Genomic DNA, 15506 nt, shown 5'->3' on the forward strand with positions numbered 1-15506 from the left:
AGATACTGGGAGAGAACTCTTTTTAAATAGTTATGAATTATAAAAATAGCATTTCCTCCAGTTACAAAATGTTTCTTAAGATGTTAAATAAAAATTTACATACATACATATCTGTTCAGATGCAAAAAAATAACATTCTTTATAATATTTTTTATTTATTGCTTTTCCCCACATTTTCTCTGGTTTTCATTCCTCCTACTGTTAATCAGTCCCAGAATACACATTACCAAATATGAATACAAATTCACCTTTACTTTTTAAGGCTGCATGGATATAACTGATGCCTACAAGACTCGGTAACAACAAATCCACACGAGACTTGCTAACTGATGTCTGCTAGTCCAAGTGAAAACTGAAATCAAGAAACTATTTCCTTTTGTTGGAGAGTTTTTTTTTTAAAAAAAATTACTTAAACATAGTAACCCATCCCTCTGAGTTATTATAAAATTTAAAACTATCCATTGAATAGTAACATAAGCTGGCAGACACTTCAGGAAATGTTCACTACGAACTTGATTCAGAGGACTTAATACAGAGATGAAAATAACTATGGAATTAGATTTGATCAGGGATTTCATTTAAGAATGAAATTAAACGGCAAGAACACTTTATAATTAATAGTTTAAATAGACTGGGATGACTATAGAAAATCCATATAAATTATAACTGTATGATGGCTTAACCAGTTACATTTTGAGTCTTTATAAGCAAGTCGGTATTTACATTACACAATACACAATACTTGACCCTTTAGATGCCAGCTGGAAAGAAAGTCAAAGAACAGTAGTCTATGAAAACGGAATTATACATTCATTGCCACAGATAAACTTTGTATGTCAAGATTCATGCGGTCTGGGGATAACAGTATAACTTTCAGCCAGATTTTACTTCTTTCAAAGAAATCTAATGTGCAAAACCATCATTCAGAAAAAATAAACTATCTTAATCAAAAATTCAGTAAGATTTAGTTTATTACAAATATTAGATATGACCATTCAAAAATCACAGAAGATTTAAATAACTGTTTCATTCCTTGAATTTCTTTTCCTCCTACCTTTCCTGCAAGGACTTAAACTGTCTCAAGAAGCAATGTGGAGAAGCTTACACTACTGAAGTTCATGGTTCAATAGGTTTACACAGTAAAATATTTTCATCATGATATCTGCTTATACAGCATTCATTGTATTTTAATTACATACACGAAGAACATTCAAAGTCTATTGCTTACCTTCTTCAGAGAAAGAATTCCTTCCCTTGTTTCTTTGTCAGTAGATATGGAGAACACCCCAGAGCCGTCACCATTTATAATTGTGTACTTCATGTCTGCATTTGAACCAGTGTCTGCATCATTTGCTTTGATTTTGCCAACTGCTGATCCAACTTGAGCTGATTCAGGAACATACAGCTGATAATGCTCTGAGGGGGAAAAAAACAACACAACAGCTTGGACATTTTCTAGCCAAACTAAATTAGAGAACTGTTATGTGCTTGATCATACTCTTCTGAGTAAATAGAAGAACATTTAATACGCAAAATAAACCTATGAACTCATTTAGATTCCTGAAAGAATTCAAAAGGGAATTGTATTTTACTTGGGATGCCTTCTCTCCCTATTCAAAATCCAACTTACCTAATGCAGTATTTTGGTTTTCACAGTTATTTTTTCATCACATAACACAGAAATTAACTCTGAAGCTTACTTCACATCAGTATTTTTAAAATTTTATCTTTTCCATAACCAAATATGTTTACCTTCAGCAACTCAGCATCAAATGAGCAGTCGAATGAGTACTTTTGAACTGGAGAATATCTGTATTTATAATTTGGTTTCCTAATGTCTCATCAGTTTTGCAACATTGCATCAACATTTTGTAACATTCAATCAACACATCTTTTTATTCTACAGAAAAATGTAATACATCTTAATATTTTACCATTATCATTTTGTAGTGTTTTTGTTGCAGCACAAAACCCTTTGCACACAAATTTTACTTGGCATCAATGGTAAAGGAAAATGAAAATAATGGGTACATAAAAGTATTACACAATTGTGCCCATTATAAGCATTCGTACCAACTACGACCTCCTTTCAGTGTTTTTATAACTGTTAGGTTAATCATTAGAAAATGAAATATTGTTTTGAAAAATAATTTTCTTAACTGTATTAGTCCTTTTGGATCAAATCTCTTAACAGGTACAAAGTTGCCTGGGGGACAGGAAGGTGCCACAAGGAGAAAAAAGTGGCAAACGGACACAATGTGATTACATAAACTCGTTTTCCATCTGAAACTAGGCCAGAAAGACAGTTCAAAGACATTTTCTCCAATAATGCTAGAGTTGTAACACAGCAGGGATGCTGAAACCTACCAGCACTGAAAAGGGGAATACACATTAAATAGAATGTGTGCACATACCAAAAAACCCCCCCCCAAAACAGCCCCCACTCAAATCCCTCCCCAACAGTCTGCACAGTTCACATCACAGGCCAACCATCAAAACAGAAAAGAGAACAAAAAGACAACTTCTGTTATTATGTATCTTCTGAAACTCTACAGACTTTCTTCTATATTCCTCCGAAGCATTCTGCAGTAGTGAATGCAATACTGCAACACTGAGGTGCAGTAAGTGGATCAGAAGATGCTACATATCAAAGCTAATCAGGCTGCTGAGTTTAAACCAGCTCGCATGACTGCAGAGGTACCCTCAGCAAGCATGTAGAAAGAGAAAGGCAAAATTTAAACCTGCATTATGGCAGAAAAACACTATTTGTTGGACAGATTGAAGAAATAATGAATCTACAGAAGTTGCAACTGCAGAGGGAATGGATGTTATCACTAAAATACAACTAACTAGCTTTAGACAATTGTTAGAAAATAGATGATTTTATTACTAAGTTGATTCCTTGCACGATGGTTCCTAAATCTATTTATAGTCTTGAATAGTTTTTGTAATACTAGCCTATAATACCGTTAAACTAACAGCAGTGCGAGAAAGATGGATGAGTGAACTAAACTTAGTTAATCCAAAAAGAAAGAGGGGTTTCTTAGGAAAACAAAAAATAAGTTGCCATGCATTAGGGAAATCTCAAGGGATACAAGAAAAGTCCAGCAGAACAAAAGAAAAAGTATAATTTACAATGTAAAAAAGAAAATACCAACACTGATGTAACAGTAGAATTGCTTAATAGTTGACTCAGTTAAAATGCACAGTTAATTACTTGATGCAATTCTTTGATATGCATATAAAAGCCATCTTCACAAATTTCCAAATAAAAACTTTGTCATGCGTTCTTTTGAAATGCTTCATGCTTACAAATTATGCCAACTGACACTTTCATATTACTGGTTGTTTTATTTCATACATAAAATTATAGTGATGGAATGAGATTAATTTTGGAATTTACTTATTATTAAAATAAATGTGAAATGTGGTCTGTTGACACTTTTGCTCTGACTAATGCTTCCAGAAAGGAAAAGGTTGAAGTCATAAAGAATATGTTATATAATCCAGCCACTTCAGGAACTGGAAGTGTTATAACTCATATGATAGGGTGAACTAATTAGAGAGAGACTTCCAAATAGTCAAGCTAGTTCATACATATCCACATGACACTACACTCTGCTTTATAATCACACCCCAAGTGTTAGCCACCTGTTTCAGAAAATAATTTTACTGATATCAGCTTCAAACATTCTAAAATACTGAAACTTCAAGCAAAACAAATATTTGAAATCACTCATTAATTATCTGTCAGTATCTGTAGAACTGAAATGTTTCCAAAAAAATGGATGGAATCAAAAGAAAACTGTTAAAAAATAAAACTTCCTAGATCATAAGGTCAGAATTGTCTCCCAACGAGTATTTACCCACTGATTTGCAGAGAGAGCCTGAAGATATCTCACACAGACATAAGTGAAACAAATAATTACAAACTACTATCTAAAAAATCCAAACATGTAAGAGTATAAAATTCAGCAACATGAAGTTTAGATAAAATGTATTATCAGACATTTATTTAGACTAGCAGTGGAATTCGGAAACATTCTTACGAACACTAAATCATTGTAAACTTTGTTACTGGAAAGTAGAGGAACTGACTAAAGGCTCAGTTGAACATTTCCTTGGCCATTGAATAAAGTTTGATAGGACATGAAAGATAGTGTGGAATGGATATACTGTGAATTTCTAATTTTTTACTGTAAGCTATGAGTCTGTCTCAATCCTTTAAAAATTGGCTGGGAAGTTAGGAGCCCTGAGGATCAGGTACCAGTCTGCATCAAAACTGTTTCACCAAATCTGCCAGAGTTGAACAGATTGTTTCTTCACTCCCAGCACCGCAGCCTTCCAGGAGCTGTTGTAAAGCAGAAATTTCAAACATTCTTGAGGATGCTCTAAATTGTTCTAGAGGAGCTGCCCGGTGGCTTACAGATCAAGATTCTGTAGAGGTTGATTTGGTTCTCAATTTTTATGTTAACATTCACTCAGATGCATTCACTTAGCTCATGAAACGAGTAAATTAATACTTTCTTCCAGTTAATATACTGTATAGGATAGTCATACCACTTTGCAGGACTTTAATCCATGCTAACTGAAACATTGTTCAAATACATTTAAGCGATCTTCATCTTTCTTTCGATAAACTATATGGCTTATCTGTCGTTACACTACAGAAACAATTTATTGTTCTGTAGAACAATTTACTTCTCATTTCAGTTAGCCTACAGGCAACCTACAATGCTGTGTTTTACTCTTAGATAAGCAATTTCTCTGTCTGAATCTCTCAAAAAAAGAAGTATGACAGTATTTAATGCAACTCAACAAGCATCTTATTAATTTTATTTTTTTCATTAATCTATTTTGTTGATAATTTTGACTTACTTTTCTAGGTTATAATGTCCTCTTGAACAGTAGGAATTACCTTATAACAAAGGAATATAGGAGAGGCATAATACTGAACTAATAGAGAAATAAGTAAATATTTGGCCTGCTTGTTATTTGTTTATCCAATGTATAGTTTTAGTCACGTGAGGATAAATACTGCTTGGTGATGAACCAACAGATGCATACACTCATACAGCACAGCTCATACACCGACGCCTTTGTCTATCTATTAGTGAATTGATAAACAAAGCAACTGATCGCCTTAACATAAAACACCACCACATCCTAAGGGTATATTAAAGTGCCATGTGAAGAAAGTTTGCTTGAACCTACAACTAGCCAAATACTCAGTCATGAGCCAAATTAATAAAACATGGAGAATAAATGGCCAGTGAGCCAAGCTCAAAGTCTGATGATTCTGAGCACAAAATTCAACTGGCAGCCAGTTAACAGTAGTTGTTCAGGAATCAGAAACAGTGGCCAATACTATTGATTGTCCTAATTAATGACCTGAATGATGCGTTGCGTGTACTCGCAGCAAGCGAGCGGACAATACCAACTTGGGAAAAAGTGGTCAGTATGCTGGAAGGCAGGGCTGCTGTTCAAGGGGACATAGACAAGCTGGAGAAATGGGTTGACAGGAACCCCACAGCATTCAGTAACAGCATCAAAGAAGGGATACTGCCATTCACCAGTACATGCTCGGGGACAACCACCTGTAAAGGGGCTTTGCAGAGAAGGACCTGAAAAGGACCTTTCAAAACTTGACTAGACAAGGCCCTTAGCAAGTTGATCTAACCTAACCTGCTTTAAGCAGGGATTCGGGTCAGATGACCTTCTGGAGGTCCCACATGAATGCATGTTCCTGGCATTCATGAAGTTATGTCTCACGTTTTACTGCCAGCCATCTTTGATAAAACCAAAGTGCAGCCCCAACTGTGGACTGTGCTCAGTCTTGCTTGGTGACTTTCTACTACAAAGCTATTCTTCGTTCACAGAGCTGCTTGTTTTTATTACATGTAATAGATTATTCTGGATTTCTCTTTTGAGGCTGCAGTTTTTTAGGATTTCATTTCTTACAGTATTTCTTGGGCATTTGTTACATCTTTCTTCACTACACTTATTTTCAATATAATTAAACCAAATTTAATCCATCATCATTATGAATACAGTAAATTTTATGATTCCAGAAGCTCAGTCAACTTTACATCTACTGTCTTTGTTCTGAATATTCTTCTTGATGACAACATCCCTTTCATACAGCTAAACTAAGGAAGACATTTTTAAGTTATGTGTTTGGCTTATTCTTCTTCCTGTGAAAAAAAACCACTTTTCAACTTTCTAAAAATATCTGAAGTGTAAGTGAAGTTATTTCTTATTTGCAAATATGAGACTAAAACAATCTGCAAGATTCAGACATTTTGCTTGCCTTGAAACTCTGGAGAACTTGCCACACGGGTCAATTTAGAAAAAAAACATTCTTAGATGCAATAGACTCCTTTGGCTGGAAAAAGACTTGTGCATCCCTATGCCCATGCAGTTATGTTTGTGATTAAGATTATAATCAGTGATGAGTTTAATTTATGTTCCATGCAACTTTGCCTTTGCAGACAGTAACTAGAAGTACCTGAGAACTTTCTGACTCATTCTTAGAGATCAAAAGTATTCTGACTTCTTGTAAAAAGTGTGAAGTTTATGCCACTCGTGGGTAAAAGCAGAAACAGAAAGAAAACTGGATTTCCTGGATTTGCAGATTTAGTACTTTCTTGTAGGTATTGAATACGCAAATAACCCAAATTTTCTATGCAAATAGTGTGGGAAAAACAATATATACACTCCATAATGATCACTAATCAGCAATTTAATAGTTGGGTGTAATCTGTAGCAGTCTCTAGAGCTGTACTGTGTTGAGCATATTCTATGCCACTTACAGGGGGACCACAGCTACATCAGGCAGCTTGGGTCAACAGAGAGCAACAGCAACACCTGTAAAAGGGATACGCTCCATCTGGACTGTGTTTAGTTTTGTTATTTGTTTGTTTGTTTTTCACTGGCATTAACACAGCTAGGCTTGTGCTCCCATTGAGGTTTAGCTTCATAAAGGACATGAAAATGAAGGCAGTTCTGAAGAACAACCCTTAAAATGGAGTGGTCTTGCTCTCAATTCTCCACTCAGTAAACAAACAAAACAACCAACCAACCCCCCCCATTCCCAAAACCATTACTGGATAGGCAGGTGATAAGGTCACCTGACAGGCAGGTGATTCTAAATACTTCTGCAGAATCAAAAAACCACCATATTTCTTTTCTCTTTAAGACTAATAGCTGTTGTCTCTTGGCCTGACACATTCAAGTCACACACCTTCACTAGGTAATACAAGCATATAATAGCATTTTTCCCCTTTATGTGGGTCCTGGCTGTCACAGTCAGAAGGAAACTCATGTTCTGAAAACTGACAGAAATGGAAGCTTGCTAGCTCATATTTACCGCACAGTTTCTGATGTGACACTTTAGCCATTTCTAAACAAAGAACAATTAAGGTCAGGGGGCTTGGAGATTTACAGAATCAAAGAATCATCAAGGTTGGAAAAGAACTTCAAGATCATCAAGTCCAATCATCGCCCAACACCACCATGTCCACTAAACCATATCCTGAAGTGCCACATTTACTTGTGATGATTCTCTGTAAAGGCAGAAAATCAGTATACTGAACACCAACCATACTCACAAAGAAATGTCACTCACTGGTCATTCACTTTGGAACCTGAGCACACACTTTATAAACACAACTACTTGAAAAAATTCTCCACCTTTAAGAATATAAGAGAAGCAAAATACTCGTTAGCACCAGAATTATGGTGTGTGGCTACTATGTGAATACGTACTAGAACCAATCTTAATAGATGTTTTCTTTAACTAAGAATACTACTTCTAAAATGTATACACCTCATGAAATGCATTGCCAGATTTTTACAGCAAACTTAAACACAGTCCTAACAACATTCTTAACAAAAGAAAGTTCTTCTACCTTTCTTTCCTTACACAAATAACTAAAGCTTGATTTATGTAGATACCATTATAATTTTCAGTCTATACTGAAATGCTGTTTACATCTGATCAGCATTAACAGCTAGAATTTCTAGGTTACAAGTAATTACTTCTATGTCTTTTCTGTAACAAAGTTCCCCAGTTATTTAAGATTTCCTAATAATATACCAAAATGCTCTGGATTAATCTTTATGTCTCAAGTTAGCTGAGATTAGCATGCTGGGCAAGAATTCAGTTTTCAGAAAACTCTCAGTATTAACCAGAGGTGTTTCAAGAGCGCAGCAAAAAGAATTCTGTTTGAAGAGCCCTTAAATCTTCTCATGAGAGTCCACCCTTTAAATGTCATTATGTTGACTCAATTTCACAACAGTATAAAAAAGAAGCTACATTTAATTTTGAAGTAATACCTGTTTTGGACATAAAATAAATTAATATAGGCTGCTGTATTTCCTTACGACCTAGAAATATCTAATTTCCTAGCATCTTCCTTGGCATGTGCATATATCTTACTCATTTTATCTTTTAATGAGATATTTATACTTGCTTTTCAGTAGATTGACCATGCACACCAGGCTCATCCTGTCCATAATTTACACAAAGAGCTGTTTCTGAAGTCAACTTTGTCTAACCACTAGGAAGGAAGAATGAACCTCCCTAAGTCTTACAGATGGAAAAATAATCAAATAATATGATTAATATCTATATTTTTTTAGACATCCTGGAACACATATATGATAAAAATTGTTTGCAATATTGAAACTATGGTTCTAGAAAAGCATATCCTAAATTGTGAACCACCTGCAGAAAAAAACCAGTGAATATGGTAGTACAAAAAAACTTGTCTGTGGAACACAGGAATGAGAAAAAAGAGAATAAAATAAAATTTCCAGGAGGGTAACCTCATTTTTGAAGAAAGGGAATACAATTATATGCAGGAATAATTCTTCTGAAAAAAAGAAATATTAAGGTTCTGTGCAAATCGGTCTTTAACTCAATTTTCTACGTGTCCCTCTGCCCTGATTTAAGGTCTTACTAAAAAATCTAAGCATCTCTTCATCAATAACATATACTTGGGACTATTCAATTGCAATACATTTTATCTTTAGCATATTATAGCTAGTAGCTATTGGCAATAGTTGCAAAGGTAGTTACTGTTGTAGTGTGAAATATAAAAAAGGCATTCCTGTAATTATAAAGAAAAAGAATCTTATTAAATAAGTCATGTTTAAATGTAGAACAATTTCTGGAATGAAATGTTTCCTAATCCTCCCTGGACACTGGATCATTGCTGGAGTCATCATCATCACATAAACGACACGATGAACAGGAAACTAGATTACTAGGTATGAACAAAATACAAATTACAAAGGTGCAGTTGATCAGATGTCAGCTACCTTTACGCTGAACAAGTTATCAAGTCCTTTCCTTGTTTTGTTTTAAATCTGAGTTTCCTGAGGACACACAACTTTTGTAATCATTCAATAGTCTCCAGTAACTTTTAACCCCTGTCCAATTTAAGGCAAATCTAAAAAAAGGGGAGAGGCCTCAAAGACATTATGATTCTGTAAGACTCTTAACAATTACTGGGTGAACAGAGGAGACAGACCTGATAAAAGAAAATCAGAGAAAAGTGTGCTTTACTCATCTCATTTGGCAGCAGCCGAGTGGTCAATCAGGAGGCAGATGGCTCTGGACTAGTCACAACAGGAGGATGGGACAGTGCTACAGTGCATGGCAGTGGGGAGTAAGAGGATGCCGATGGTTACGTATGGAGATCATAGGAACTGGATGTACTATGTGGTACTGTGGATACGGAAAGGATATTGGAGTATAAATTCTAAAAGAAAATGAACAGCAAATACCTTTGCATTTGATTAGCCAATGAGTTGTATTGACAAGGCTGGCTAGCAGACACCCTACTAGCACAGAAGGGAGTTAATGTCTACTTCTGGGATGTGAGCTTACTCTTTCAGAAGTAACTGGAGTATCTTCATACAACATTCTTATTTAAAAATGGCTGTGTACTTTTCATACAATGACATTGTAAAAAGCGAGGCCGAACTAATTATGCACATATAAAATTTCACATCTGTATACTGACATTAAACAACCAAGTCTCAGGAATCAAGCTTTATAAAAATGTTTTAAGCCATGACTTGTATTTAAATTCTGCTTTATCCTGAATAATCGAGCTAGATGTTCAAAAAACAAAATCTACAAATGCGTTATCAGGGAAATCTTTTTCTTGTAAAATTAGACTCTAAACACAGTAACTGAAGATCTCCTACACACTGTCCAGAGTGCAACCGTTCGCACTTCATGTACAAAACATCTCAGTGGAAGCATCTGCCTAGTATGATGATCTTCATGCAATCAGAATCTATTCATCCTAAACAAGACCATAGAGAATTAATGAAAGAAAAGTATAGACAAAATTCTGTTGTAACTCAAGGCTTATGACAGTGTCATCAGTAGATGGAAAATTTTCTAACAGATTACTGAAATAAATTTATGACTATGAAATTAGGGCCCTCAGCCATCAACCGAGTGGACCATCAGTGGTAAAACTAACAAGAACTGAGAGATGCTGATTATTGAAAAGCAAAAACCTTTCCATGCAGAGCATTGTCTGTCAGCTTGTATTAAATAGATAGTTCATTTACAACTGGACTCTTTAAAGAAAGGAAATCTGTGGTAATGAAGAAAAAGAAATCAGTATTGTACAAGATGCACTGAAGAAATTGATAAGCAAAATGTATTTGAAGTTTCAGGTTATTCTCCTGCTGAATTCACAACCTCATGCCTACTCCTGAGACATACTACTGTGTTTTGCAGGCCGAATTTTTCAGCTATGTTTCATCTTCCAGATATTATTATTATTATCATGTATTTCAGAACTGCAACCATCAGACTGATAAAATTATGCAGTAATGTTTCAAATTCTTCCTCCTAGACTTTTTGGTATTTTGGAAAACTGTAGCTCTTCTGTTAGCAATTTCTTTGAAAGAAAGTTAGCTACATGTAGAGTGAGTACAGAAAAGACCCACTGTAAATTCATTTAAGCAGATATACTTACAACCTTTGTTTCTAAGTTTTAAATAGATTTTTGAAGTGTTTCTTTAAGGGGGACAAATCCTGCATACCTTACTCCATAGGCGTCTCTAATGAACACTGACCTACCAAGCCAGAAAGATATGATCTTTGAAATCCGTAGAGTAAAGCATATTTCTAAATAAAACAGATTATAAAAACATCAATCATGCTTCCCAGCATATTTTCAAGTGAAGTACTCACACAGTTAAGAGTCAGATTCAAAACTCACAAGTACGGTCAAGGAGAAAACGAAACTAACCAAAATAAAGTCTGCGGTTTAGTTGAGGCTCAGCCTGTCCCAAGGGTTATACACTTTGGTTTTGGTTGGCACTTTGCTTGAATTCAATTTCTGAATGTGACAAGCCTTAGTAAGCCTCACTTGGCATTCTGTCTAATAAGGAAATCAAAGAGAAATGTAACTGAAAATCATGGCATACAAAGACAGGAGAAGAAAAATAATGAAGTTATTTCTATTAGTGTGATACTCGTGTATTATTGTAATAGTTCATGATGCTAAGATGGCCCGATTTTAGACTCTCTATACTTTTGTTCTGTATTACTAACATAAAGCTACTGTTCTTTTGCAAACTGTTTGAATTATACTTATTGAAAAGGAGTAAAAAAGCAATGTTACAGTCATAACTGTGGTATAGGAATCCTGTGTAAAGAAAGATAAAGCAAATGTTTGCACTCTACAAGACTTGTTCTAGGATTAATATTTTCTGTTAAAAATTATAAATGTTAAAATACTTTTTTACCTTGCTTTGTTAAATAATGAGTTTTCATTAAATGTGAAATGATGTTTTGTAGTTTTCAATGTGATTTTTTGCAATTATTAGAATCCCTTAAAATGTATAGAATATAAACTGAAAAATGGATATTTCTTCCATTTCTGAAAAAAATATTAATACAGATAAAGAAATGTATGTGCCAACGTGCAGTTCTGCCTGCCAGTCATTTTAATATCCAAAACCTTCCATTCAAAATAAGAGAGGCCAGTTCTTGAAACCTGTTAGGTAGGTATCCATTTGTCTCTGAGTTTGCAGGAAACTTAGGACATTTTTTCTACTTTAACTATTTTAGATGGTACATTTGTTCAAAGATATGCCTTACCTTTTGCCTTTCCAATAGTTAGGAAGTGTTAAATAGAGTGATGGATGCAATGACATTCTGTGGAATATAAAACCAAATATACTTTACTTGAGGCTGAGTTTCAAAGGGTTTATGTTTTTTTGTGTTTGTGAGGCACAGAAAAAATATTCATTTCTACAACACTTTTAATGAGCCTTCTTACTGCTTGACCAGATTTTACATAATGTGTATTGCCAGGGAGCTTTGTTTTTCCCCAGAGCATTGTGATCTCTATTATTGTTTATAAATCTTCTCATTCAAACAGCTTAATGCATTTCCCGGTGGATGTACCTATAGCTACTAGTCCATTATGTTCTACAAGGGCTTAGGCAATGTCTGAGTTCAGTTTACAATATTCTTATGGGCCTTGAGCCAATCTGTAAAGGAAAGCAGGTTTAGCCACGTAATTACATTCCAGAAGACTTTTAAATAAATTGTCAGCTGAATTCAGAATTCCTACAAGACTCTGGCTGCTGTGTCAGATCAATGTGCACAGAATGAATTGGATAGAAATGAACTTCCTAGTAGTGGTCATATTAAGATGTTCTACGAGTATTCTACTCTACACTTTTCATATATGCATGTGAGAACGTTCAGTTTGACATAAACATTGACAATTAATTTAACTAGGTTTAAGGCAGATTCCACCATAACTCAACAACAGTGAGAAACAGCTTCAGTTTTCACCATCTGTAATGTAAAAATTGATCTTGAAAGTTCACATGGGTATAGAGAAAGAAACAGAAGAAAACAACTGATAGATGTCTACTGAAGTAGCCAAAAGCATGCCGGATTCAATCTTTTAACGTGTTACCTTTTGTTGTTGTCTACCATGGGAACAACATGATTCACTTGTGGGATCAATATCACACAGTTATTGAAATATAAATTCAAAAAGGACTGTAGAATAACCCACATATGACAAGAGTATTCCTTTGTCACTCATCTTACTCTTACTCAGTGTTTAATTGAAAGAAATATTCTCTGGTTTCAGTATTCTAGCTATGCCATCTCTGTGCTTCATCTGAAAACACTGGAAAACTGAAAAATATTGGTGAACACAAACACCTCCCAAGCTGCCTTCCCCCCATGAATTTGAAAACTAATTGGATTACACTATTAGCTTCCTACTTCACTCAAAATCAACATGATTTTAAAATCAATTATATGCTGAAATTGTACATACTCTGAGGAAACCTGGGTGGATTGTCGTTGACATCAGTGAGTGTGATATTTACAGTTGTTGACCCTGACAGCCCTCCGACCTGCCCAGCCATATCTTTGGCTTGAATAACAACGGAATAATGCTCTCTGGCTTCCCTGTCCATGTTATGCAAGGCAGTCCTGATGACTCCTGTGATGGAAAGAAAACAAACAAACAAAAGAAAGATCAGGATTAGCTTGTTCAAGCAAGACAAAAGGCTGGGCATAACCTTTCTTTTCAGGAAAGGTGGGGCAAGGCAGATTTTCTGGAAATGCAAAGCTTTTCTACAATCAAAATAAGTTAGCTTTTGTTTTTTGTGGGTTTTTTTTAATATATAGTTATATACATGCATATATATATATATATAACACAATGCCAGATGCTGATAGACAACCAACTTGCTTGAGGGTATGAAGAAATTAAAATCATATATATTATAACAATTATTATATTAATAAAAATAATCTAACTTATATAACATTCCTAGTTGAAAGGTACATTGCCAAAACTCCAGTGTTTTCTCATATATTATAACTGTTTAAATAGCTACTTAATAGAAATATTAAAGAATTGGAACTCTTACCTCACTGAAGAAGAAATAAATTCCTTTTTAAGAAGAGTTAATTTCTGAATTAAAATGACATACCTCTTAAAACTACCCAAAAGCTAAACTTTATTTGACAAATCTCAAAAAACTATACTTTCTTATTTGATACCTGTCAATCATATACATTTATGTTCATAAGTGTGACTTACCTAATAAAAAAGTGAAAGATAAGCTCTTACTGGTTTTACTACAGTACAGAGAGAAAAGTAAAATTGAGTGATCCTAAAATTCTATTTCTTTTTTTCCATTACCATCAGAAATTTTTTTAACATTTAGTCAATTACACATGCAGAAGCAAAGACTCAGAACAAAGGAGGAACAGTCAACCCTGTGTACTCAGTTTCAGTTATGGGACATTCTTCACTTATGATGATGTCTTTACATTAGGCACTGCTAATTTCTTTGATCTGACAGTCTGATAGAAACATCATGGACTTCAATAATGGGAAATGTCAAGTCCTGTGCCAGGAACCAGTACATGCTGTGGACAGACTAGCTGGGAAGCAGCTGTACAGCATGATTCTCAAGGGTTTTGATTCACACACTATCAGATGACACAAAAGTGATTTCCAGAACACTAGTTTTCTTGTACTTTAAAATGACTTTATTTGCATTTCTTCAGTAAAACCATTTAGCCATTACGACATACAAAATGGAAATTTTCATGTAGCTTATACCATTGATTCCATTCTGTTCTGAAAACAAATCACACGTAAATAAGTGGAAAACCCACAAAGAATAATATTTTAAAGTATCCATGAAGATTCAGAATGATTTCAACACAGTTTTGCACTCTAAGTTCCTTTTCATCAGAAGCATAGATACTGGACAAGCTGGCTAAAAACAGTATACCAGTCTGTTTTAGTTCATCAGTGTTTTTTTCCTTTAAATTATATAGTTAGAAACAGATCTTTTTTCACAAATTTCATCATGATAAAATTAAATTAACCACAACTTATAATGTAACAGAAAGGCACGGAGACGTTCGGATAAAAGGAACTGATATAACTTAAATATGCAGTTTCATCAAAATCAATATGGCTCACAAAGTCTGGTACTACTATTCTGAAAATTTGTTTTACTGAAAAATACAAAGATAGAAAATTATTAAAATTAGAAAAGTCCTGCTTTGACATTTTTCAAACAAATTGCTTCAGTTTTTCACACTGAAACCAAATTTATTGGAACATTTAATGTTTATGTATATGCATGGAGGGAGTATGTGATTTTAAATAAAAATAATTTCCATTTCAATTTGAAACAGACCAAGTTTTATGTAGCAGAACATCTGTCTTCTGTAGAAACCTCGTAAACAGACTAGTCACGTTTTAAAACTAATTTAAACAAACAGAAATTTCTGTGAATTTAATTACTTTCCTCTTCCTTTTTGCTTAAAGGTGTATGGTACTGAATCAATGCTTGTAGACAGTTAATAAGGATTTGTGGATGACTAATCATTTGATCTCTTCCACTTGCATCAAATTCCTTTTCTGAAAATTGAGTAAATGAACCATAGAATCATAGAATTACAGAATCATAGG

General features: G+C 34.4%; 1 protein-coding gene across 2 annotated transcripts in view; it reads right to left on the bottom strand.

Annotated features, from left to right (window-relative positions):
* CDH18 (cadherin 18) overlaps positions 1-15506 on the bottom strand; it is a gene marked incomplete at both ends in the record, with an annotated part of 181198 nt that overhangs the window by 59407 nt on the left and 106285 nt on the right. For both annotated transcript variants that reach the window (XM_081996613.1, XM_081996612.1), the window contains 2 exons: positions 1229-1416; positions 13341-13508. In XM_081996613.1, the coding sequence (XP_081852739.1) occupies positions 1229-1416; positions 13341-13508 (356 nt within the window). The remainder of the gene's footprint in view (positions 1-1228; positions 1417-13340; positions 13509-15506) is intronic.

This window comes from Phaethon aethereus, assembly GCF_964289735.1.
Source record: "Phaethon aethereus genome assembly, chromosome: 2".
Lineage (NCBI taxonomy): Eukaryota > Metazoa > Chordata > Aves > Phaethontiformes > Phaethontidae > Phaethon > Phaethon aethereus.